Source organism: Urocitellus parryii, chromosome 1, assembly GCF_045843805.1.
Source record: "Urocitellus parryii isolate mUroPar1 chromosome 1, mUroPar1.hap1, whole genome shotgun sequence".
Taxonomy (NCBI): Eukaryota; Metazoa; Chordata; class Mammalia; order Rodentia; family Sciuridae; genus Urocitellus; species Urocitellus parryii.
Genome location: NC_135531.1, coordinates 284005575 through 284031590, shown reverse-complemented (window position 1 = coordinate 284031590; position 26016 = coordinate 284005575). Strand labels below are relative to the sequence as shown.

The window sequence follows — 26016 nt, the reverse complement described above, 5'->3', positions numbered from 1 at the left end:
CAAGGAGAAGGATGTGATTATTTCACTTTTCACTGGAGATTCACAACAGACAGAAGAAGACAGTATGTGTCCAACCTCCCACACTGCCCAGGGACCACAGGTCAGCCAGCTGCAGAGTCAGGACCGCAGGAGTCTCCTCGAGAGCGCACCTCTGTGCCAGGCCCCTCAGCCCCAACACTGCCTGAGAAGCAGAGCCAGGTGAGGCATCTCCAGCCCGAGGCCTTCTGGAAAAGAATGACCTCGTCACCAGTCCCAGGCCTGCTCCACCCCATGGCAGGTCCACCCAGCACCCAGCACTCCAGGTCATCATGGTAATGTGGTTCCTCGGGGCTCGTCAGCCCTGCCCACGGCCGCTATGGGCACACTCCACAAGGGCTAGAGCAGGCCAGCTGGAGCCAGGGGGACTGGCCATGGAGCAGGACATCCGCCCACACACCTGGCCTGTTTAGGACAAGCTGGCAGCAGGCAAAAGGGTCAGCAGACCCTAGCAGCTCCATCTGCTCTGCTCACTCCACAGAGCAGCGAGCGGCGAGGAGCGGCCTGCCCGGGAGTCCTGCACCCTTAACCCAGAATTGGTTCCTGATCTCTCCAGCAGGGGGTGGTCTTTCCTGGCTGCACACCACAGTAGGGCCCCGTCAGGCCTGGGTGGGCAGCATCTTGTAGGGGTTCAGTATGCCCTTGGGGTCCAGCAGGGCCTTGAGCTGCTGCATGAGCTGCACAGCATGAGGCGGCTTGCTGTAACCAAGGGCGTCCCTCTTCCTGAAGCCCAGGCCGTGCTCAGCACTGATACTGCCCCGCTGCCCTGCCGTCCAGGCATACACGTAGGGCTCCAGGGTGTCCAGCAGCGCTGTGCTGAAGGCATCCACCGTCACGTTCAGGTGCAGGTTACCATCCCCTGAGGACAAGGATATGCAGTCAGCCTGGACAGGGGACCCCAGACACTGCCCAAAGAGCCCTCTCCCAGAGGGCTTCTGCATCCCCCCAAGTAGTACCACTCCTGCCAGTGACCGCCCAGGAGAGTGGCTGTCACAGTTCTGGGTGACAGAGTGGCCACGGTGCCCTGGGCTTCAGGGCTCTCATTTCCACGCATTCATCTCCCAAATGATCCTTCCACCCATGTGGCCACCCCTGAGGAGACCATGTGGCTTCCATTTCCAGACAAGAATGTCTACGAGTCCCAGCCAGAGCCGCCATGCAGATCCTCAGGGCCTGACCACAGTGATGGGGGCAGGAAGGTCCACCTGGCCATCCCCAGCAGGGTCTCGTCTGAGGGCACCCAGCCAGGGCCAGTTCCTCTGCATGTCCTTCCCTGCTCAGCGAGCCCCCTCCGCTGCCTGGCCCTGGGCCCGCATGCTAGGACCCAGGACCCTGAACTAAGTAAGGCCCACAGGCCTACCATCTGGGGCTGCACAAGAAGATCGGAGACGAGGTCACCCTTGTCAATGGCAGAAGTCACAGAGGCCAGGGTCACCACAACAGACGGAGAGGAGGTAGAAGGCCTCGCAAGAATAGTCACAGATGAAAAGAAGGCATGACATAGGGGACATGAAGCCACAGTAGAGCTACCCAGCAAACTGAGATTCAGCTAGCACAGCACAACCAGACTTGATGTAGGGAGACGGCATGCAGGACCGGAGGACAGTCGGGGAAGTGCAGGAAGGACCTGTAGACTCTGGTGTGAAGAAAAGGCAGGAGAAACTTGAGAACCTGTAGACTAGGGTGTGGGCAGAGGGCAGGAGGGACTAGGAGGACCTGTAGACTAAGGTGTGGGGAGAGGGCAGGAGGGACTAGGAGGACCTGTAGACTAGGGTGTGGGCAGAGGGCAGGAGGGACTAGGAGGACCTGTAGACTAGGGTGTGGGCAGAGGGATAGAGGGACTAGGAGGACCTGTAGACTAAGGTGTGGGCAGAGTGCAGGAGCGACTAGGAGGACCTGTAGACTAGGGTGTGGGCAGAGGGCAGGAGGGACTAGGAGGACCTGTAGACTAGGGTGTGGGCAGAGGGCAGGAGGGACTAGGAGGACCTGTAGACTAGGGTGTGGGCAGAGGGATAGAGGGACTAGGAGGACCTGTAGACTAAGGTGTGGGCAGAGGGCAGGAGCGACTAGGAGGACCTGTAGACTAGGGTGTGGGCAGAGGGCAGGAGGGACTAGGAGGACCTGTAGACTAGGGTGTGGGCAGAGGGCAGGAGGGACTAGGAGGACTGTAGACTAGGGTGTGGGCAGAGGGCAGGAGGGACTAGGAGGACCTGTAGACTAGGGTGTGGGCAGAGGGCAGGAGGGACTAGGAGGACCTGTAGACTAAAGTGTGGGCAGAGGGCAGGAGGGACTAGGAGGACCTGTAGACTAAGGTGTGGGCAGAGGGCAGGAGGGACTAGGAGGACCTGTAGACTATGGTGTGGGCAGAGGGCAGGAGGGACTAGGAGGACCTGTAGACTAAGGTGTGGGCAGAGGGCAGGAGGGACTAGGAGGACCTGTAGACTATGGTGTGGGCAGAGGGCAGGAGGGACTAGGAGGACCTGTAGACTAGGGTGTGGGCAGAGGGCAGGAGGGACTAGGTGGACCTGTAGACTAACGTGTGCGCAGAGGGATGGAGGGACTAGGAGGACCTGTAGACTAGGGTGTGGGCAGAGGGCAGGAGGGACTAGGAGGACCTGTAGACTAGGGTGTGGGCTGAGAGCAGGAGGGACTAGGAGGACCTGTAGACTAAGGTGTGGGCAGAGGGCAGGAGGGACTAGGAGGACCTGTAGACTAGGGTGTGGGCAGAGGGCAGGAGGGACTAGGAGGACCTGTAGACTAAGGTGAGGGCAGAGAGCAGGAGGGACTAGGAGGACCTGTAGACTAAGGTGTGGGCAGAGGGATGGAGGGACAAGGAGGACCTGTAGACTAGGGTGTGGGCAGAGGGCAGGAGGGACTAGGAAGACCTGTAGACTAGGGTATGGGCAGAGGGCAGGAGGGACTAGGAGGACCTGTAGACTAGGGTGTGGGCAGAGGGCAGGAGGGACTAGGAGGACCTGTAGACTAAGGAGTGGGCAGAGGGCAGGAGGGACTAGGAGGACCTGTAGACTAGGGTGTGGGCAGAGGGCAGGAGGGACTAGGAGGACCTGTAGACTAGGGTGTGGGCAGAGGGCAGGAGGGACTAGGAGGACCTGTAGACTAAGGTGTGGGCAGAGTGCAGGAGCGACTAGGAGGACCTGTAGACTAAAGTGTGGGCAGAGGGATGGAGGGACTAGGAGGACCTGTAGACTAGGGTGTGGGCAGAGGGCAGGAGGGACTAGGAGGACCTGTAGACTAGGGTGTGGACTGAGGGCAGGAGGGACTAGGAGGACCTGTAGACTAGGGGGTGGGCAGAGGGATGGAGGGACTAGGAGGACCTGTAGACTAAGGTGTGGGCAGAGGGCAGGAGGGACTAGGAGGACCTGTAGACTAGGGTGTGGGCAGAGGGCAGGAGGGACTAGGAGGACCTGTAGACTAGGGTGTGGGCAGAGGGCAGGAGGGACTAGGAGGACCTGTAGACTAAGGTGTGGGCAGAGTGCAGGAGCGACTAGGAGGACCTGTAGACTAAAGTGTGGGCAGAGGGATGGAGGGACTAGGAGGACCTGTAGACTAGGGTGTGGGCAGAGGGTATGAGGGACTAGGAGGACCTGTAGACTAGGGTGTGGGCAGAGGGATGGAGGGACTAAGAGGACCTGTAGACTAAGGTGTGGGCAGAGGGTATGAGGGACTAGGAGGACCTGTAGACTAGGGTGTGGGCAGAGGGCAGGAGGGACTAGGAGGACCTGTAGACTAGGGTGTGGGCAGAGGGCAGGAGGGACTAGGAGGACCTGTAGACTAGGGTGTGGGCAGAGGGCAGGAGGGACTAGGAGGACCTGTAGACTAAGGTGTGGGCAGAGTGCAGGAGCGACTAGGAGGACCTGTAGACTAAAGTGTGGGCAGAGGGATGGAGGGACTAGGAGGACCTGTAGACTAGGGTGTGGGCAGAGGGCAGGAGGGACTAGGAGGACCTGTAGACTAGGGTGTGGACTGAGGGCAGGAGGGACTAGGAGGACCTGTAGACTAGGGGGTGGGCAGAGGGATGGAGGGACTAGGAGGACCTGTAGACTAAGGTGTGGGCAGAGGGCAGGAGGGACTAGGAGAACCTGTAGACTATGGTGTGGGCAGAGGGCAGGAGGGACTAGGAGGACCTGTAGACTAAGGTGTGGGCAGAGTGCAGGAGCGACTAGGAGGACCTGTAGACTAAAGTGTGGGCAGAGGGATGGAGGGACTAGGAGGACCTGTAGACTAGGGTGTGGGCAGAGGGTATGAGGGACTAGGAGGACCTGTAGACTAGGGTGTGGGCAGAGGGATGGAGGGACTAAGAGGACCTGTAGACTAAGGTGTGGGCAGAGGGTATGAGGGACTAGGAGGACCTGTAGACTAGGGTGTGGGCAGAGGGCAGGAGGGACTAGGAGGACCTGTAGACTAGGGTGTGGGCAGGGGGCAGAAGGGACTAGGAGGACTGGTAGACTAAGGTGTGGGCAGAGGGCAGGAGGGACTAGGAGGACCTGTAGACTAGGGTGTGGGCAGGGGGAAGGAGGGACTAGAGGGACCTGTAGACTAAAGTGTGGGCAGAGGGCAGGAGGGACTAGGAGGACCTGTAGACTAGGGTGTGGGCAGAGGGCAGGAGGGACTAGGAGGACCTGTAGACTAGGGTGTGGGCAGAGGGCAGGAGGGACTAGGAGGACCTGTAGACTAGGGTGTGGGCAGAGGGCAGGAGGGACTAGGAGGACTGGTAGACTAAGGTGTGGGCAGAGGGCAGGAGGGACTAGGAGGACCTGTAGACTAGGGTGTGGGAAGGGGGCAGGAGGGACTAGAGGGACCTGTAGACTAGGGGGTGGGAATTGGGAACATGTACTCACAAGCACATCCACAGGAGCCCTGTGGCCCAAGAGACCCTGAGCTGAGCTGGAGGAGATGGAGGGGCTCCCGACCTGGCACTCACACCTGATGCAGCACTTCACCAGCACCCAACCACTGATGAAATTTGACAACTCTGAGGTACTGCTTCCAATCCTGGCACAGAGTCAGGCGCTACCAAGACCAAACCACATCCTTCCTGTCCTTGCTCAGAAAGCCACAAAAGCAGACACCCAGATGACCAGGGCAGTACCTGGGCACAATCAATACCCTCCCAAAAGCCCAGTCAAGGCTGAACAGCAGACGGGACCCTGTGGCTAACTCAGCAGAAAGATCAAACGTGCTCCCACACAGGAGTCAGGGTCTGAGGGACCACAGGCTGCAGGTAGGAGGCCTGAGGGTAGGGTTCCAGAGCAGTGGGCACAATGCACAGAGACCAAACTGATCACATCCTCACACTGTACAAGTCCAAAAATCCTTGAAGAATGAGAAAAGGTCAAGTGAAGAACAACAGAGACTGAACCACAGAAAGGTAGCATGGAGTGAGACACAGGAGGGACCAGGTGATCCCATACAGGAGGAAGGGGTGAGACACAGGAGGGACCAGGTGATCCTATAGAGGAGGAAGGGGTGAGACACAGGAGGGACCAGGTGATCTCATAGAGGAGGAAGGGGGTGAGACACAGGAGGGACCAGGTGATCCCATAGAGGAGGAAGGGGTGAGACACAGGAGGGACCAGGTGATCCCATACAGGAGGAAGGGGTGAGACACAGGAGGGACCAGGTGATCCCATAGAGGAGGAAGGGGTGAGACACAGGAGGGACCAGGTGATCTCATAGAGGAGGAAGGGGGTGAGACACAGGAGGGACAAGGTGATCCCATAGAGGAGGAAGGGGTGAGACACAGGAGGGACCAGGTGATCCCATAAGGGAGAAAGGGGTGAGACACAGGAGGGACCAGGTGATCCCATAGAGGAGGAAGGGGTGAGACACAGGAGGGACCAGGTGATCCCATAGAGGAGGAAGGGGTGAGACACAGGAGGGACCAGGTGATCTCATAGAGGAGGAAGAGGTGAGACACAGGAGGGACAAGGTGATCCCATAGAGGAGGAAGGGGTGAGACACAGGAGGGACCAGGTGATCCCATAAGGGAGAAAGGGGTGAGACACAGGAGGGACCAGGTGATCCCATAGAGGAGGAAGGGGTGAGACACAGGAGGGACCAGGTGATCCCATAGAGGAAGAAGGGGGTGAGACACAGGAGGGACCAGGTGATCCCATAGAGGAGGAAGGGGGTGAGACACAGGAGGGACCAGGTGATCCCATAGAGGAGAAGGGGGTCAGACACAGGAGTAACCAGGTGATCCCATAGAGGAGGAAGGGGTGAGACACAGGAGGGACCAGGTGATCCCATAGAGGAGGAAGGGGTGAGACACAGGAGGGACCAGGTGATACCATAGAGGAGGAAGAGGGGACACACAGGAGGGACCAGGTGATCTCATAGAGGAGAAGGGGGTGAGACACAGGAGGGACCAGGTGATCCCATAGAGGAGGAAGGGGTGAGACACAGGAGGGACCAGGTGATCCCATAGAGGAGGAAGGGGTGAGACACAGGAGGGACCAGGTGATCCCATAGAGGAGAAGGGGGTGAGACACAGGAGGGACCAGGTGATCCCATAGAGGAGGAAGGGGTGAGACACAGGAGGGACCAGGTGATCCCATAGAGGAGGAAGGGGTGAGACACAGGAGGGACCAGGTGATCCCATAGAGGAGAAGGGGGTGAGACACAGGAGGGACCAGGTGATCCCATAGAGGAGGAAGGGGTGAGACACAGGAGGGACCAGGTGATCCCATAGAGGAGGAAGGGGTGAGACACAGGAGGGACCAGGTGATACCATAGAGGAGGAAGAGGGGACACACAGGAGGGACCAGGTGATCTCATAGAGGAGAAGGGGGTGAGACACAGGAGGGACCAGGTGATCCCATAGAGGAGGAAGGGGTGAGACACAGGAGGGACCAGGTGATCCCATAGAGGAGAAGGGGGTGAGACACAGGAGGGACCAGGTGATCCCATAGAGGAGGAAGGGGTGAGACACAGGAGGGACCAGGTGATCCCACAGAGGAGGAAGGGGTGAGACACAGGAGGGACCAGGTGATCTCATAGAGGAGGAAGAGGTGAGACACAGGAGGGACCAGGTGATCCCATAGAGGAGGAAGGGGTGAGACACAGGAGGGACCAGGTGATCCCATAAGGGAGAAAGGGGTGAGACACAGGAGGGACCAGGTGATCCCATAGAGGAGGAAGGGGTGAGACACAGGAGGGACCAGGTGATCCCATAGAGGAAGAAGGGGGTGAGACACAGGAGGGACCAGGTGATCCCATAGAGGAGAAGGGGGTGAGACACAGGAGTAACCAGGTGATCCCATAGAGGAGGAAGGGGTGAGACACAGGAGGGACCAGGTGATCCCATAGAGGAGGAAGGGGTGAGACACAGGAGGGACCAGGTGATCCCATAAGGGAGAAAGGGGTGAGACACAGGAGGGACCAGGTGATCCCACAGAGGAGGAAGGGGTGAGACACAGGAGGGACCAGGTGATCCCATAGAGAAGAAAGAGGTGAGACACAGGAGGGACCAGGTGATCTCATAGAGGAGGAAGGGGTGAGACACAGGTGGGACCAGGTGATCCCATAGAGGAGGAAGGGGTGAGACACAGGAGGGACCAAGTGATCCTATAGAGGAGGAAGAGGTGAGACACAGGAGGGACCAGGTGATCCCATAGAGGAGAAGGGGGTGAGACACAGGAGGGACCAAGTGATCCTATAGAGGAGGAAGAGGTGAGACACAGGAGGGACCAGGTGATCCCACAGAGGAGGAAGGGGTGAGACACAGAGGGACCAGGTGATCCCATAGAGGAGGAAGGGGTGAGACACAGGAGGGACCAGGTGATCCCATAGAGGAGGAAGGGGTGAGACACAGGAGGGACCAGGTGATCCCATAGAGGAGGAAGGGGTTAGACACAGGAGGGTCCAGGTGATCCCATAGAGGAGGAAGGGGTGAGACACAGGAGGGACCAGGTGATCCCATAGAGGAGGAAGGGGTGAGACACAGGAGGAACCAGGTGATCCCATAGAGGAGGAAGGGGGTGAGACACAGGAGGAACCAGGTGATCTCATAGAGGAGGAAGGGGTGAGACACAGGAGGGACCAGGTGATCTCATAGAGGAGGAAGGGGTGAGACACAGGAGGGACCAGGTGATCCCATAGAGGAGGAAGGGGTGAGACACAGGAGGGACCAGGTGATCCCATAGAGGAGGAAGGGGTGAGACACAGGAGGGACCAGGTGATCCCATAGAGGAGGAAGGGGTGAGACACAGGAGGGACCAGGTGATCCCATAGAGGAGGAAGGGGTGAGACACAGGAGGGACCAGGTGATCCCATAGAGGAGGAAGGGGTGAGACACAGGAGGGACCAGGTGATCCCATAGAGGAGGAAGGGGTGAGACACAGGAGGGACCAGGTGATCCCATAGAGGAGGAAGGGGTGAGACACAGGAGGGACCAGGTGATCTCATAGAGGAGGAAGGGGTGAGACACAGGAGGGACCAGGTGATCCCATAGAGGAGGAAGGGGTGAGACACAGGAGGGACCAGGTGATCCCATAGAGGAGGAAGGGGTGAGACACAGGAGGGACCAGGTGATCCCATAGAGGAGGAAGGGGTGAGACACAGGGATTCACCACAGGTGTACCAGAGGGAAGGACTGGTGGTCAACCAAGGGAGTGACTGGGGTGCGAACCAGAGGCAGAGGCCAGGGGTCAACCAGAGGGAGGGACTGGGGGGTGAACCAGAGGGAGGGCCCCAGGGGGTGAACCCGAGGTAGGGATTGGGGTGAACCAAAGGAGGGACCAGGGGTGAGCCAGAGGGTGGGACTGGGAGTGAACCAGAGGGAGGGCCATGGTGAACCAGAGGGAGGGACCAGGGGTAAGACACAGGTAAGGACCAGGAGAGAACCACAGGTAGGGACCAGGGGTGTCCCAGAGGGAGCCTGTCAGCTGGGATGCCCACAGTGGTCCACCATCCCAGGCCTCCGCCGAGGTCAGGCCATATGCAGCCCCCAGCAGTAAAATGCAGAACTAGATGGAGAAGAGGAATCAGAGGGTCCCGAGCTAGAGGAAGAGAACGAGGGGCACAGAAGGCCCAGGAGGGCAAGAGGAGCCCACACCCTGATCCCAGCACACCACCTCAGCCCTGGGGACAGCCGCTGGCCACTGGCTGGAAAACATCTTCAATCAAAGTCTCTGGCAGATTCCCAGCCCAAGGAGAAGGACTGGGGGCTGCAGTGGCAGATGCTGAGGGCAGGGGGCCGAGGCCGTGGGCACAAAAGGCCCAACGCACAGGCCCAGGCCACAGTGTCCGCCCCCCTCCTCAGAGCCTGCTTCCTGATGCAGAGAGGTGGGTGGGTACCTGGGGGGGGGGGCAGAGACCCCACCCATCTCTGATGATATGGAAATCTGCCGGGTCTGAGCCAGCTGACCCACCCGCTGTAGAGGGCACCTCCTTCCAAGTGCTGATTAAACAGTCCCCCAGGCTGCCCCCACCTGCCTGGGCACGACCCAGCCAGTTCCTGGCTCCCAGGCCAGCGACAGCAAGTCAGGGTTTCTGGTGCTGGGGATGGAACCCAGGGTGCTCTCCCACTAAGCCACATCCATGGTCCTTTTATTTTTTATTTTGAGAAAGGGTCTTGCTGAGCTTCCCAGGCTGGTCTTAAATCTGGGTTACACTTGTGAGCTGGGGCACTGGCTTGACAGCCTTTGAAATAGCTAAAAACCACCTGACGTCTGGAAATACAGAAGCACATTTCTGCCTCACGTGGGGCAAAGAAAACCTGGGAATGGAGACAGCAGGCATCTGGCCCAGAGGGTGGCCAGAGTAGGCCCCAAACACCAGCCAGCCCCAGCCACCCAGCCCTGCTGCAGGGAAGCCGTCAGACAGCGAGGCCAGGCCCAGTCTGTGCAGCTAGGAGAGGAAGGGACAGAGGACCGTCACCCACGCTCCCGCATGGGGCAGAGGCGGAAGAAGAGGGAAGGGCGGCCAGCAGGTGGGCTCCCGTCACCACAGCCCAGGAAGCCACTGTCACTTGTGCAATGCCACACAGGTCCCAGAGCCAGCCATCTGCTGAAGTGACAGCAGTGTCCTCACTGGGCACTTCTGGGATTAGGCTATTCCTGACAAAGAAATGAACAGAAATGCTAAACACAGCCCAACTGTGGGGGGACCTACTCAGGAATTCTATCTAACCCCACGGAAGGAACAGGGCCACGACCCGTGAGCAGGCCCTTCTCTTTACGGCTAGAAAAGGGACCTGATGAAGCTCAAGCGAAAGAGGAAAGAACACGACAGAGGGTTGGCAGAAAGGAGGGCCACAGGAAGTCAGCGTCCTCGGCCAGGAAGGGACAGCTAGCCTAGCAGCACCCAAAGGCCCAGCGACCAACACCAAGGAATCGAGAGGGTCCTGAGCAGTTCTCGGAACAGGGAACCGGAATTCTATCAGACGTGGGCAAGTTTCTCAGGGAGAGATTCACCAAAACCGATTCCCAAAGAAAGGGAAAGTTCAACCCACGATAAAATTGATCCATCAGCAAAAATAAGAGCCCTCAAATAAAAGCAAAAACCAGAGCCCCGGGCCACACGTCATCACTAGCAGTCCCACCTGAGGCCAGGTCGGGAGTGCCTGGGCTCTGAACATAGGCTATCCTGAGTCTAGGTATGTGCCACCTGCCCCATCCCAAACCTGGCCCCTAGGGCTGCGCTCCTTGACCATGGAGAACCATGGGCCACCCCTCAGAGCTGTGCCGTGTGCACTGGGCCCTCACCCCTCTCCACAGGCCGCACCAGCACCTCACCTTTGAGACCTCAAGGAAGGCAGGAGCCAGCAGAAGCAGATCCCACTGCCCTGCCTCCCTGCAAACTGGCTTCTAGCTAGCACCAGGCACTGAAGGCTGTAGGAGTCCAGAGAATGGGCTATTTCCTGCTCCCAAAGCCCACCAAAGCTGGCACTGGGCAACTCGTCATGCTGCAAGGGTCAGGGGGGGCGGGAGGAGCCCTACAGGACCCTAGCCTGGGCCCTAAGTAGGTCTGTGTCCTCCTCCCTGCATCCAGCAGTCTGGGTCTCAGCAGGCTGGGCCATGCTGAGACCCAGAAGTAGGTCTGTGTCCTCCTCCCTGCATCCAGCAGTCTGGGTCTCAGCAGGCTGGGCCATGCACTCCACCATTACTAGTGCACACAGCCTTCTTTTCCAGAATGGCCAAGAGGAATGACCACTTGGGGCCTCCTCACTGGGCCTCTCCAGCATCATGAAGCCCAATACAAGGCACTCAGCTGCAGAGATGGCCACAGCTATCCACATGGTTCACAGCCACTCACCCAGGTGGCCATAGCCCACCACATGCCTGGCTTGTGAGCCAAGGCGGGCACGCAGGTCAGTCACCAGGTCGTAGAGTCGCTCCACGGGGAGGGACACGTCATACTTGTACACATAGCCATCCCGGCTCAGTGCCTCCGTTATCCTCTCCCGCAGGGCCCACAGCGCCTAGGGCGAGAGAAGGAGCTGTCAAGACAGGGCTCGGCTGGGCCCCTGTGCCCAGCACAGTTAGCAAGTCCCACATTCCCGGAGGTACAGGCATCGGGACCATGACCCAGGACCAGCCACAGGCTCATCCACAGCAGGACTAAGCACCAAGGGACCCTAGGCTTCGAGATGCCCAGGGTCCTTCCAGAAGGGGAGAGCAGCAGACATAGCTCCCAGGGACAAGCAGCTGGGCAGGGCTGCTGCATGGGGCCAGGGACGCTGGAATCCAGGTGGGGGCAGGGATGGGGCATGAAGGGGTAGGCAGTGCCATAGAGGGACCCAGCTTCAGGTCCAGAGCTGCTGAAGGGACCTGTGGGTGGGGTAGGGATGGGAGGGGTGGAGCACTGGCGGCTGGAACACAGAAGCTGAGGTGGAGCAGGCAGAGCACTCCAGGGTGGGCATGGGCCGGGGCTGAGGGAGTGCCCCAGGGTGGGCATGGGCCAGGGGCTGGTGGGGGTGCCAGGGGGAGGGCACTGGCCGGGGCGGGGGGAGCGCCCTGGGTTGGGCATGGACCAGGGGCTGGGGGGCAGCACGGGGTAGGCATGGGCCGGGGTGCCTCCAGCCCCAGGGTGGGGATGGGCCAGAGCTGGGGGGGTACCCTGGGGTGGGCATGGGCTGGGGCTGATGGGGGATAACCCAGGGTGGGCATGGGCGGGGGCTGTGGGGTCGCCCATCCACAAATATCCCTTCAATTCTCAAGAGGCTCTTGTACCCACACCCAGAACCCAGTCACCTGGTGGCCTTCTTGGTTTTCTCCTGCGATTGGAAATCTGGAGCCACCAGGCCAGCAGGCCCTGAACCATCCCCAGACCCTGACCCCTATCTGTGCTGGCCGGAGAGACCCACAACTTCGGGGCACATATCAAGTGAAGTCTCAGAAAGATCAGAACTTTCAATGCTGAAAAGCCAACAATTCCACCAAACACCCACCCTGAGTCCCACCTCAGCTCTTGACCAACTCCTCTAGCCCCACCTCCGCAAGTCCAGCCCTCAGGAGGGTCCTCATGGACACTATGGCCCTCAGGCTCCTTCACCAGGACACCCTCTGCTCATCCCAGCAGCCACAACATCTGCTCTCCCTGTCTGCCACCCCTACCCCTCGGCTCCAGGCCCTCCACCCCTGGAACATTCTAGAACATGCAGGAACTAGAACTCGCTGCTCCGGCATCACCAGCCTGGCTCGGGCATCAACCTAGACTGGACCAGGATGAGGAGGGCTGGGGGCCAGCGTCCAAGGAAACTGGTGGGCCGGTCATGCAGGCCTGTGGGTGCCTCCATCTGCTGCCCTCCCCAGAGAGGCCCTCTGCTGGCTCATGCCACCTCAGGCCAGCAGCCTGCAGCCCCTGATCCTCCTCTCTCAGAGCCTGGAAGGCAGGTGCTATGGCCAGGCCCCAGTGAGGGGCACGTCAAGTGGAGCTCATGACCAGAGGGAAAGGAGAGCTCTGGCCACAGCATCTGCCCAGCCAGCCAGGGGTCACAGGGGCACCCAGAGACTCCTGGCGGGTGCAGAGGGACTTGCAGTCCTGGGCCAGCAGGCGGCCAGCCAGCCCCCTGCTCAGAACTCCGGCCTCCCTCTTCCCCAAGGGCAGAATCACCACCTGAGAGGAGGGGTCATGGAGCTGAAGCCAGCAAGGGCAGAGGCCATGGAGAGCAGGCTCACCCCAGGGGGCTCACGGCTAAAGGCAGCCTGTGGGTGCCCTGCAGAGCTTTAGGAGACACAGCAGCTAGCTGCAGAGAGTCTTCATAAGGAGCTCTTCTCACCTGGCCAAAGCCCCATCCCACAGCAGGAGACCCTGACCCGGCCCCAGAGCCCTGACACACCTTCTGTCCCCTGCTGGCCACTCACACAGACAAGGAATCCCCATGGCCAGGGTCCTAGGGAGGGTCCCATGGCTCCCACTGGGCCCTCCTCTTTCTCCTTCCTCTGCCCTCCAGGGTGAAGGTTTCTGGCAAGAGCAGAACCTCTTCCTCCAGACACTCCTTCCCAGGACCCACAGCTCTTCCTGCCTGTCCCTAGGAAGGCAGTCCACCCAGAGCTGCCACTGACCCACTGGCAACTGCACCACCAGCTCCTGGTGCTGGCCACACAGTACTGCTCACCCTGCAGCCGAGGAGTGAGATTTAAACAGTGATGAGGATGACCTAGACACCAAGAGGCTCTGCCACCCACACCCAGAGCCCAGTCACATCTCGGCTCCACCCCTCATCTACTGAGAGGCCGTTTCCAGGCCCTGCACAGAGACGGCAGGAGGGCATCAGCACCTGGGCTTTGCTCTCGTCTGTGGCCACGGTGCCGTCAGTCACCAGGCCTGAGCCCAGCACCTGCTCCAGAAAGCAGCCCAGCTTCTCGGCGTCATGCCCTGTGCTGGAGCCAGAGGTCTCGACCAGGAGGTAGAAGGCGCTCTCTGGGAGGAAGCAGAGACACAGAATGAGCAGGGCCCAGGCCATCGCCGCCAGTCAGGGCCACTGCAGGCCAAGGCCCAGCCTCCCAGGGACAGCAGCTCTCTGGACAGGCCGAGGTCCCGAGGTTCCAGGCCACAGCCAGAAGCTCCCCCCTCAGCCGCCGTGCTGCAGGAGGACTCACGCTCTTAGCACAGCCCTTCGACTCCCAACCCCAGCACCCCACGGAAGGCTGTTGCAGTGAACACCCCTGAGGGCCTCAACCCTTGGCCACTGCACAGAGGCACGTGCACTCCCTCACAAGGGCCTGCTGTGTGGGCTTCCAGAAGGTTCAGCTAGGTAGGAGTGGTGGCCAGGCCTGTCATCCCAGCAGCTTGGGGGGCTGAGGCAGGAGGGTTGCGAGTTCAAAGCCATCCTCAGCAACTTAGTGACACCCTGTCTCAAAATAAAAAATAAAAAGGGCTGAGGGTGTTGCTCAATGGTTAAGCACCCCTGCTTCAATCCATGGTACAAAAAAAGAAAAACCAAAAGGTTCCATTTTGCATTATTTATGGAGAAAAATTTCCAGTTTGGAGTTTTGTCAAGGCTACTGTGGATTTTGCTCTGCATTTATTGAAATTAATAAATGATAATTTACTGAGTAACATCTCTCCCTTAAAACTACATTAATATTTCTTCCAGAATGACATCACAAGTTCATGCTACTACAGAGAGAACACCAGTGTGAAGGACAGTTGGCTCACACAGGACGTACCACAGCCACATTGCACTCTGTCCAGAGCCCCTTCCCTGCTCAGGGACCCTCTGTCCATCCACAGCCTGTCCCATGGCACAAGAGGAACAGGGTAGGTGCTACCTAGCTACACAGGGCCAGTACCTTGCACTGGGCTGGCCAGGTGGAGATGCTGCTGGACCAGCTGCATGCACTCGGCATCCATGAACTCGAACGCAGACAGGATCTCCCCCAGCATCCTCCTGCAGGTGCTGAAGGTCTGCAGAACCTCTGCAAAGCCAGGGCAGCCTGCAAGGGTCACAGTGCATCAGAGGCATGCAGTGCCAGTCTGAAGAGCCACCCCACAGTCTGGCCAGGTCTCCCTTCAAGTAGCAATGCCATGAACCGGCAAGATTTGACTCCAGGAAACACCTGGCAAGCTGGCCAACATGGACATCTCAAGGTCACTACCAGTGTCCAGATCTAGACAGAAAATGCCTGAGAACCACCATGCAGCATTCAGGACAGTGGTGGAATCCGAGGGACTTGTCCTGAAGAGCCACAAGCCATGCCAAGCAGGGACACCTGGAAACAGCTGTTTCTGAACATGACCATCCACTCCCAGGAACTCACCCAGGACATGGGGAACCACCATCAGCTGGCCACCAAGTGTGGAGGCAGAAAGGAAGCAAGCGGACAGGAGGGAGGTAACAGCTTCGACCCTATGGAGGCGAGCATGTGCCCAGGCCTCAGGAATGACCCATGCCACCTGGAAGAAGCAAGGGCCAGTCCTCTCAGCAAAGGCTACTCCACCCCTGGCTTCCAGGGACCCCACAAGCAGTCCTTTCTGGGAGCTGCGCACATGAGGATGCAGAGTACCACAACCAAGAACCAGAAGAGACCAGACACTAAAAACAGTCCCCACACACTCAGAGAGAGTGTCAACTGTCCAATCATGAAACATGGCTAAAAAAAAAAGTTCTCTGTGCTCAAAGACAGAAACACAGAAGTCGAACACACCTGAGATGTGCAGGAAACTATGGAATGCAACAGCACACGTTTGTAGAAGTGATAAGACTTCTAGCATAAAAACTATAATGATCACATCTGATGCTCAGCCGGGGGCAGAGGCCATCTGGAAAGTCTGACATCACTTTAAAGGCAGCGGAAGCGGCATCAGTGAGCTGGATCAAGCACAGGAGACAAGCAGACACCGAGGGCAGGCAGGTCAAGACATGAGGACAGGCTGGGAGGTTCCCTGCTATGCCCACCTCCTCCCCCAAAGGAGAGGACCACACCGGCTGCCCTTCAGGAGAGATGGCCACAAATTTCCAAAGCCACAGGCCTGAGAGGTTCAACAACTGCAGAGGTGAAGAGATAGGCACAACACAGCAAAGACCTCAGAAGACCAACGGAAAAGAGAAGGTGGCCCAGGTAAGAGCACAGAGAGAAGGTCCTGCCTCCCCGCACAACAGAGCCAGCAGCTGGTGAGCGGCACTGTCAGTAGATGGAGGAAGCAAGGGCCAGGCTGCCGCTGGACACCTGTGAGTCTCAGGAGCAAGGGAGTGCAGGCAGTTCAGATGCACCCAAGGCACAGGGCAGCCCAGGAAGTGCCAGGACAGACCTGCAGGACGAGACCCAGGTGGAATGCCTAATGCAGCAGCCAGGGAGCAAGAGAGTGCCCACGAGGTCATGGAGACCACCAGGGCGGATTCAGAAAAAGGTGGCAGAATCAGACACAGGACAAGAGCCTCTCTGAGGAGAGGCAAATGGGCCTCTGCGGGAGTCCTAAACTCCCAGCAGGCCACCTGGTAGGTGCTCTCCAGAGGACTGTGGTCCAGCAGGCAACAAAGCCATGCCGGGTAGCTGCCAATCCAGATGGTGTGACAGGAAGTGGGGCCGGCTGAGGCCCGGGGCCCCTGGGGGACACTTGAGGTGTGCTGCTGGTGCACAGAATGGGAAAAGATGGTTTCTTCCCTCACAGGAGGTTGCCAACTTTCCCACGCTGAGAGAGGAAGGCATCCCCTAAGAACCTCACCCCACATGCCACTTCAGCCCCAGCACAGGGGTACAGGAGCCCAGCACCTCCATTCCATCACCAGAGGCAGAGCAAGGCTTCCAGAAGGAAGGCCGGACCCAACCCTGGTGCTCCTTTGTCCCCGTCCTTGCACTAACAACCTGGCCAAGGGATCCAGCCTGAGCAGCATGGGCCAGAACTGCCCCCCCAGCTTGACAAGCAGGGCGAGATGCCTACCAAGAAAAGCCACATTCACAGCCTGGGGCCTGGGCGGGCACAAGATGGACACGGCGGTGATGACCCCCAGGGTGCCCTCCGACCCAATGAACAGCTGCTTCAGGTCATAGCCTGTGTTGTCCTTCCTCAGGGAGGTCAGGCAATCCAGGACAGTGCCATCAGCCAGCACCTAGGGAGGAGAGAGAAGCCAGCCTTCACACACTGACCATCTCCCAACAAGTGACTGGTCTGCAGCTCCATCCTCCTCCCCTTCTCTGGCCATTACACAAGGAGAGCCAATCTTATCTCAGGGCATCCAGAAAAGGTAGCCACTCCTGAGCCCCACTGCCCCAGCCTCAGCCGTTAAAGAGCAAAATGGGCCTAGGTGAGACAAGGATGGACCACCCAAGCCCTGTGAGGAAAGAGTTCTTCCCAAGTGGAGCCAGAGCCCAGCCTCCCATCACCACACAGCAAAGACGCTGACTGCCCAGCTGCAGTGGTCGCCTGAAACAGGACAGGAGGCACAACTATGGGGACAGGGACCTGGGGACCCCAGGGCCCTGTACGGAGAGCTGCCTGAATCCTGCTGGCTGTGCCAGAAGACAGAGTCTCACGGATGCAGTGCCAGAGCTCAGGAGCTAACATGCATCAAATACTACACAGCCCCAGAACACACAGCCAGGAGCCGGTGTCAACCTGGGAGACAGAGCAGAGAGCCTGCCCTCCAGAAGCCACAGGGCACCAGAGGACAGGGCAGGGTCCCTGTGGCTCTGCTGGCTGGCCTGGGCTGACCATTCTTCACGCTCTGACTCCTGGGAGATTGGCCCAGGCAGCATCCCAGGGCTAGTCAGGTAGACTAGGAGGCGGTAACCTGGTGTCATGCAGGAAGCCAGAGTAGGGGCCCCTCAGCTCCATGGTTGTGGCAACCTGCAGGTCCCCAAGGGGCCTGAGCCAAGGACTGTTAAGATGGGCTCTCTGATATGCAATGTGGCTGCCAGCTTCAGGTGGCCTTGTGCACCAGCACCTCTGCCCAGGCCTGAGAAGAGCCCAGGGGGAGCCAGGACACCTGGGGTGGGGTCCCACACTGCTGGCCCCAGCTCACCACTTCCAGGCCCAGCACAGTCCCACGCAGGGAGCCGTATCGCAGAAACCGCAGGCCGCCGGCATTGGTAGCCACATTGCCCCCAATGTGGCAGCTGCCCTTGGCTCCCAAGTCCAGCGGCATGACGAAGTCCTGCTCCTGCACATACCGGCTCAGTCCCTCCAGCACACACCCTGCCTGGCAGGTCAGGATTCCTGCAGAGAGCAAGCAGGGCCACCCTGGGCTCCGGCTCCCAGGCCAGCAAGAGTTCCACTGCTGGGCTAGCCCACAGCTGGCCACTCACAGCCAGGCAGAGCAAGAGACCTCTGGCCCGCCTCTCCCAGACTCCAAGGCCTCTCTGTGACTGCAGAAATGCTGGGGAACTCCCCCTGCCCTCCCTCCCTCTCTCTCTCTCTCTCTCTCTCTCTCTCTCTCTCTCTCACACACACACACACACACACACACACACACACACACACTCAGGGCTGAGAAAACTGTCACATAGCAGCAGTCCTCCCCCCTGGGCAGGTGACTCTGCCCCAGGACCAATAACATCTGGACTGGTGGTGGGAGGAAGCATGCCTCAAGACCCTAGTCACAGGTGTGGCCAGCACAGAGATGACCCTGACAAGTGCCCCAGAGCAGACCCCAGGTCCATGTCACTCCTAGAACCACACCTCACCACCCTCCAGAAAGGCCATCATGCCCAGAAAGTGCCAGGGTCCAAAAGGACCAGAGTGACAAGCTCACATCATACCAGGCATCCAAGCTACCCCGTGGCAGACCCACCCAGAGGGCCCAGGTGGTAGCCGTGCACCACTGCTGGTCCCTCCCCAGTCGGGGACACGTACACACACACTCCCCACCACCGAGGGCCACGTGGCTTACCAGACACACTGTTGAAGCTGGTGACCTGGTTCATGAGGGCAGTGGACAGGATGATTTCATCAAAGACAGGGACACTGCCCCCCACCAAACCTGTGTTCCCACCCTGTGGGGTCACGGCCAGGTTCCTCTCGTGGCAGTACCTGGGAAAGCACAGGAGGGGCATGGGGCCAGCATCTCTGCTCCCAGTACTGCCCACAAGGGACAGGCTACATGCAAGTATGCCCCCAAAGCTGATCCTCAAGGCCCTCCCTCCACCTGCTGGCCACCCTCCTCCCAGCATGCTGTAGGCAAGCACACAGGCAGAGGGGTCCTGACTGGCCATGTGCCTGCAGGGAAAGACAGTCCTAGGCGCCTGGCCAGCCCCACACTTGCAGGTCTGCAGGCACCCTCAGCCCGCCACTCCAGCCCTGCCTCCCATGTGCTGTCTACTCCCCACCCCTGGGACCTCAGAGTTATCGATGGCTGCTCCTCCACAACCAGGCCTACTTGGCAAAGCCCGAAGCCAGGGCTCCCAGGGGTAGGAAGCAGAGGAACGGGCGCTCCTACCCCCAGGGCCATCTGTCCATGCACATCAAGTCAACCTGAGGGGCAGGAGCATGGGGCCAGTTCAAACTGCAACATGAAAGTCCCCAAGTGACCCTGCCTGACACATGTGACAGCACCTCTGCCACCAGGAGAACACCAGCCCATCTGTTACCTGAGGATGCGGGACACCTCCTCCGACGTCTGGGGTCGCAGCAGCACCTTGCTACAGCCTAGGACAGAGGTGGGTAGCCAGCACAAAGGACAGCAGTTCCCAGGCACCCAGCACATCCCAAAGGGCGTTCCCCACAGGCACTCCCTGGTCCTCGTGGCCCAGGCCCTGGGGGACACACAGGGGCAGGGGCAGGGCCAGTGGGCTGTGGCGTGAGTGCTGGCAGGGGGCTCCCCATGCCCAGCTGCTCTGTCAGCAGTGAAGGCAATCTGAACCCACGAGGGCTTCTCCAGGGCACAGTCCTGGGAGACCTTGGAGACCAGCCTGCTGCTCCTGGAGCTCTCACCTGCTGGCATTAGTTGCGCCAAGTGTCCCACCTGCGGTCACTGCGACGGCTGGCAGTCCCTGCCCGTCAAACCACTCACCCTACTCTTTCACCTGGCCCTGCTCCCTCCCAGGACTCCTGGGTCCGGCTGCCTGCTCTCACAGGGCAGCTCCTGGGTTCTTCTCCCTGTGACTCTCTGTGGCCCAGAGACAGTGGTAGGAGCCCTTCTAAGCTCCAGAGTGGCACTCCCGAGCACTGCCACCCAGCCTGGCTGGGCTTCACCTATCCTTTGGACCTCTCTGGGGTCTCTGAGGTGGCAGAGACCCTGGGAGAAGCCGTGGCCACGCTCTGGAAAGAGGCTCCTGCTTACTTCTGCACTCTGAAGGCACGCGTCTGCTTGTCACGCACGCCTGCTGCTGGGTGGGCTGCCATCCCGCACCAGAGCTCCTGCAGGTGCACTCAGAACACTCTGCCTGGCAAAGCCTGGGCTGGGTGGGCAAGAAAACCCCAAAGAATCTGCATCAGGGTCCAGGCGGACACAAGTGCCCCCCCGAGAGAATGCCCCTGGCAGGCAGAGGAGTGTCCATCGCTAAACAGGCAGACATACAACAAGGGGACACAGGACCGTCCACTGAAAGAACAGAAGCCAGGAGGCAGGAATCAGGACACAGGAGGAAAACACCCAAAGCCGCAGAGTCAACACTTCCAGCAGGACGCCCCCACAAGGGGCCCCTCCTCCTCTCCCCTGGCCACCTTCTCACCACTCCAGCCCCCAGGTGCTTCACCATCCTCTGGAGTTTGTGAAAACCAAGAAGCACCTCCCCAACTTCCATCAGCCTGGCCAGGGCCCCATCCTCTAGAAGCCGCCACAGAGGCTGGCCTGAATTCTGGCCTCCACCACCTTTCCAGCAGCCCCCAAGGACGGGGCTCCTCACACACTTCCTTTCTCCCAGGCCTCCCATGGCCTATCCCACCACTCACACGGCTGGCGCCCCACCACTGTCCCAGCCCTGGCACCCCAGCTCCCCTCCTGGTCACCTCCTTGGGCCTAGTGTTCACCCAATGAACACTGACCTGCTGCCTATTTCTGCAAACACAGTTGGCAGACGCACTCACACCATGTCTGTCTTGATCCATGGCTGACTTCACGCTGCAGCAGCAGTGCTGGGCATCTGCAGAGGCCACAGGCCTGCAGGCCTGAAACACTGAAATACTGGAGTTGTGGTTGGGTTGTGCTTTCTTGCGGGGGAGGGGAGGAGGGTCTGTTGTGGTGCTGGGTGTCGGACCCCTTGCACTGGACCTTCAGTCCTTTACCTTTATTTCTAGATCGGGTCTCTATGTTGCCAGGATGGGCTGCAAGTGCTCCAGCCTCAGCTTCTGTGTTGCTGGGACCTCACATGGCCACGACACCCAGCTCCACCAGGCAGCTCTGTAGAGGCTTTTACTGGCCAGCCACACAACCCTCCCAACACCAAGGGCTCCAGCACCCAAGTCAGCGGCTCAGGGCTTACGATGCACAACTCAGGAACTTCTAAGCCAAGCACGGTGTACCCCAAACACCATGCAGACTTTCCAGCTTGGTCCTGACACTCCTCGCCAACCTGGCCAGAGCCAGGACCCTTGTTCCAAACCCATGCCTGACCGCACCTCCCTCTGCCAGTCACCCCTCACCCACATAGACTGTTAGTGACAAATGCCTGAGAAAAACAGAGGAGGAAAGGTTTATTTTGCTCATGTTTCAGAGTTCTCAGCCCATGATCAGCCAGCTCACTACTCTGGGCAGGTGAGGCAGAGCCTCACAGCAGAAGGCCATGGCAGGGCACACACCAGTGACCCACTCCCTGCAACCAGACCCACCACCTAGAGCTTCGATCCCCTCCCAATAATGGCATCAAACACAAATCCCCTGATGGACTGATCCAGCCCGAGGTCAGCACCCTCAGGTCCAGCCACATCCTGAAGGCCGCACCTCTATCACCAATGCACTGAGGACCGTCCTTCAACACATCTGGGACGTTCCAGAGCCAAACCACGACAGATCTGGGTCCCCCGGCCCCACTGCATCACCAACTCACTTCACTGAGTGTGCCCTGCCCAGCACACTCGACTCTCCACCACCCGCCTCTGCACCCACCGCCCACCTCCCCTCTGCCCCTGCCCCACCCCTGTGTCCTGCCCCTCCTGGTCATTCCCATGGACTCCTAACCTGCTGGAAGTCTCTCATCTTAAAACTCAAGAGGAAAAGAAGACTTCTCTTCCCTGCTCCCACCAGCTCCCACACCGCCCCCCTGGACAGCCACTCCACGTGACTCCAAGTGCATACCCTCCCAGCCCAGATGCCATGCCCACACTGGCTCCCGCAGCACATCTCTTCTGTCACGTCACCAGTGACACCACGGCTCTGGTCTCACCTGTAGCAGCCGCACCACACACCACCTCCCTCCACAGCACACTCCCTCAGCTCTCCTCCTCCCCTTGGCCTTGCCTGCTCCATCTCCTGCTCTCCGCTGACTGTGGTCATCCAGCTGTGGGACCCGGGGTCCCAGCTTGGCCCCTGCCCTGGACTCCAGTCTATCCTCAGCCCAGTGGGGCCTCTGGCCAAATCCACCGCAACATGTCCAAACCCAAGCTCTGGGTTCTCCCCAGCGACCTGCTCCCTGTGAACCCTCCTCTCAGTAAATGGGGATTTCCACTGTCCGGCTACACCATGCTCCTCCTCCTCGGTGGTCAGACCTTCAGCAAGCCTAGGAACCACATCCTCCAAGCACTATGGAACCTACCACGACTCCTGCCTCCACCAGCCAGTCCCTAGCCCCCAGACTCTTCTTCTGAAGCCCCAGATTCCCCCAGAGCCTGTCCCACTAGCTCCTCTCCACTCAGGGCCTCTCAGCGGCTTCCCACCAGCTCAGAGGAGAAGACAGGGCTTCATGGCCCTCCAGACTTGCTGGCCAGCCCAATCCCTCTCCAACTGCCCTGGTTCCAAGGAGCACAGAGGCTTTATGCTGCCTGTTCCCACTCCCAGGTGTCCTTCCAGACGTGCGCGAATGGAGGCCCCCCAGCCCCAGGTACAGCTCCATCCACACTTTTGGAGGCCCTGGGAACAGCCCCTCGCCCACCAGGACAGCAGCTACTGGCCCCGGGTGTCGGCAGGGTACAGGGCCCAGGCTGGAGCAGCTGGTGTGGGGTTTGCAACCTCCACCATGCAGCACCCCTGAGGCGGCACGCACCCTTGTGCAGAGGACCCTTCGGCTGCCTAGGGCTCCCGCAGGGGTACAACATGGCTGAGCCTCCAGGCACCTGCCTCTTCAGTGGGCAGGGTATGGCAGGGGAACCCTGAGTGCCCACCAAGGGCACTCCTGCATGGGAAAGTGGCCGATGACTTCAGTGTGCGCTGCCTCCCCTTAGGGCACAGCCCCTGTACCACCTGAGCCTCCAAGACCTTGGCACCATACTTCAGCATGATGTGGTCTGGAACTTCACTCGGGTTCTCATAGTCTGGGAAGATCTGCCCCATCATAGCACAAGCTTGCAGGAGCAGGGCTAGCCTGAGAACCTGGGTTTCCTGGTTAAATGTGTCATTTTGTTTTCAACTGTTGTCCATTGCTTTTCTGCTACCTCTCTTCACTATTGCAACAATAATCTCATGTTGGCTTTTTAAATCATGTCAACAGGCCAGGTGTGGTGGCCATAACTGTAATCCCAGTGCCTTAGGAGGCTGAAGCAGGAGGATCGCAAATGTAAGGCCAGCCTGGGCAACTTAGCAAGACCCAGTCTCAAAATGAAAATCTAAAAAGGACTCAGGATATCTCAGTGGTAAAGTGTCCCTGGATTTAATCCCCAGTACCAAAATAAATAATAACAAACCAGTGTGAGCGTGCAAGCTGTGCATTATCTCTGAACCACTTCAAAAGAGAATATGAACCACTGTGATCAAGAGGGTCGGGACCTCATGCACGAGGGACAGGTGTGGGAGGAGTAAGCAGGCAGTGGCCAGGCCAGCAGCCCTGCCTCTTACTCTGCTGGGCTACCTGGACCCCAAGGGACATGTCCACGTCCCCAGGAACCTACATGAGTATCCTTCTATGGAAAGGCTCTTGAAAGAAGCACTAAGAACCGAGATGAGGTCAACCTCTGTCAGGTGGGCCCTGAACCCAGCACAAGGGTCTCACTCAGATGCAGGAAACACAGACGCAGAGGGGCCATGGGAAGCTGAAACAGGCTGCAGAGAGCTAGGAGCTGGAGAGGCAGGAAGGCCCCAGAGACTCGGCACCCCTTCTGACCAGGCTTCTGGCCTGTGGCACTGAGACCTCTGTGTGGTCTTGGGTCACAGCAGTCCCCAGAGGAGAAGACAGGTGCTTGTCAGACCAGCCAGGGCCCGTGCCAGCTCTCGCCCTGCAGATGTCACACACCCACAAGAGGACTTCAGTGGCACCACAGCTCGGCTCTTCTCCAGAGGCAGGAAAGGCACCGACAGTGACCCGCACTTCCTGGCTGCCTTGCCCCAGGGTCCTGACTCACCTCGGGCTGTCCTCAGCCAGTCCACATTAGACACCTCCAGTACTTCTGGGTCTGTGACAACTCTGCCGGGGACCATGCGCTCAAAAGCTGCCAGGTCCTCCTCAGACACCACAGAGAATGGCAGCCGCTGCACAGGGTAGCGCTCCTGGGTCAGCATCACCTCAGGGGGGCAGGAGGACACTTTGGAGAACATTCTGCAAGCCAGGGGGCCAGACGCTCCCCCCGGGCACCCTGGTCCCCTCTTCGGCCGCACCAAGGCTCTGAGAGTCCACGTGGTCCTCCACCACCCTGGAGAGGCCCAGAGGCGCACAGACCATCTTGGCACACGACACAGCACCATGGCTTCTGCCTGAAAAACAAGGGATGGGGGCTGAGGTGGCAGAGCACTTGCCTAGCATGAGCACTGGGTTTGATCTCAAGCACCATGTTAAAAAAAAAAAAAAAACTATTTAAATAAACAAAAGTATTGTGTCCATCCACAACTAAAAATATAAAACATAAAATAAATCTTAAAAATTAAAACAAAGGACTGGACCTGCAATTTGGGAACACTGGAGCAGTGGAGAGTCCCTCCCAGCCACAGTGGCATGAGGAAGCCCTGCAGCCCCCAGCACATCCTCTCTGGAGAACTCAGGTGAGTCTGGGGGCGGAACCAGCCTGGAGGGGATGCAGGGAACATGGCACTGGGAGGATGCTGCCCTGGGCCCCAGCGTGGCCACCCTGCAAAATTCACTGGTGGGAATTCACTGCATGTACACCTGCAGCAGGCACCTTCTCTGGGTGTTATACTTTAACCTCCATTTTTTTGGAACCAGGGATGGAACTCCAGGCACTGGACACTGCGCCACATCCCCAGCCCGATTCTGTATTTTAGAGACAGGGTCTCACTGAGTTGCTTAGCACCTCACCTTGGCGGAAACTGGCTTTGAACTCACCATCCTCCTGACTCAGCCTCTGGAGCCACGGGATTACAGGCGTGCACCATGGACCCTGGCCCCTTAACCTCCTCCCAGGCCCTTTCCCCTCAGAGCAAAGCCAGAATTTAGGTACAGGGGGAAAGGGTAGATGCCCCGGCACTGTGCACCACCAACAGCTAACAGGCGCTTTTCCGCGTTTTACCTGTTTCGCTACAAGTTTGAAAACGCTTCATGATTACCAAAAAAAGGGCAGTGGCGCCCACCCGCAATCCCAGCTGCCAGGACCCCCTCCCCAGGATGCCTGGGAACCCAAGAACACCCCAGGATCCCCCGACCGCGACCCCTCGCACTATCACACAGCCGCGCCCCACATTCCCGCAGGAAAGCCCCTCTGCGCTTCCCGTCAGCTCGCACCTGCGTCCGCTCAGAGCCTAGCCACCGGAAGAGCGCACAGGCCCCGCCCCCGATCCCAGCGACCTCGGCTGGACTCTGCACATGCGCACTGGCTCCCGGTGGCCACGCCCAGGCCCCGCCTTGGGAAGGGAGGAGGCTAGCGCCACCTGCTGGCTGGGCAGCCAGGACTCGGCCTTCAGCCTGACCCTTCCCGTGGTCCCCACAGCCCAGACAGCAGGTAAATGCTCACTCACTGATCCTTCAGAGTGGGCCCTAGCGAGACTCAGGACCTCCACCTTATAGGAGCCCCTTCTCCCCTGGAGGTGTCCATACCCAA

At 59.2% G+C, this 26016-nt stretch overlaps 1 protein-coding gene across 3 annotated transcripts; it reads right to left on the bottom strand.

Moving 5' to 3' along the window:
• Nucleotides 1–25768, bottom strand: D2hgdh (D-2-hydroxyglutarate dehydrogenase). Of its 3 annotated transcripts, none has more exons than XM_077791383.1 (10): nt 25701–25768; nt 24370–24714; nt 19530–19587; nt 18833–18972; nt 17966–18159; nt 16885–17053; nt 14796–14939; nt 13781–13923; nt 11314–11479; nt 1–895 (listed from the first exon to the last, which is right to left on the bottom strand). In XM_077791383.1, the coding sequence occupies exons 2-10, from the start codon at nt 24707–24709 to the stop codon at nt 636–638; spliced, it is 1614 nt and encodes a 537-aa protein (XP_077647509.1). In that variant the 5' UTR covers nt 24710–24714; nt 25701–25768; the 3' UTR covers nt 1–635. The 3 variants fall into 3 exon arrangements, with proteins under 3 accessions (XP_077647509.1, XP_077647505.1, XP_026237768.2); XM_077791379.1 differs by having other exon boundaries at nt 24370–24718; nt 25701–25755; XM_026381983.2 differs by lacking the exon at nt 25701–25768 and adding an exon at nt 25305–25586 and having other exon boundaries at nt 24370–24718.
• Nucleotides 25769–26016: the final 248 nt, after the last annotated feature.

Coding starts and splice junctions, on each gene's coding strand:
- D2hgdh (XM_026381983.2), bottom strand. Junction 18,973..19,529: donor GAGGTGTCCCGCATCCTCAG/GTAACAGATGGG, acceptor GTGCTTTCCCAG/GTACTGCCACGAGAGGAACC. Junction 896..11,313: donor GGTGGGCTATGGCCACCTGG/GTGAGTGGCTGT, acceptor CCTTGTCCTCAG/GGGATGGTAACCTGCACCTG.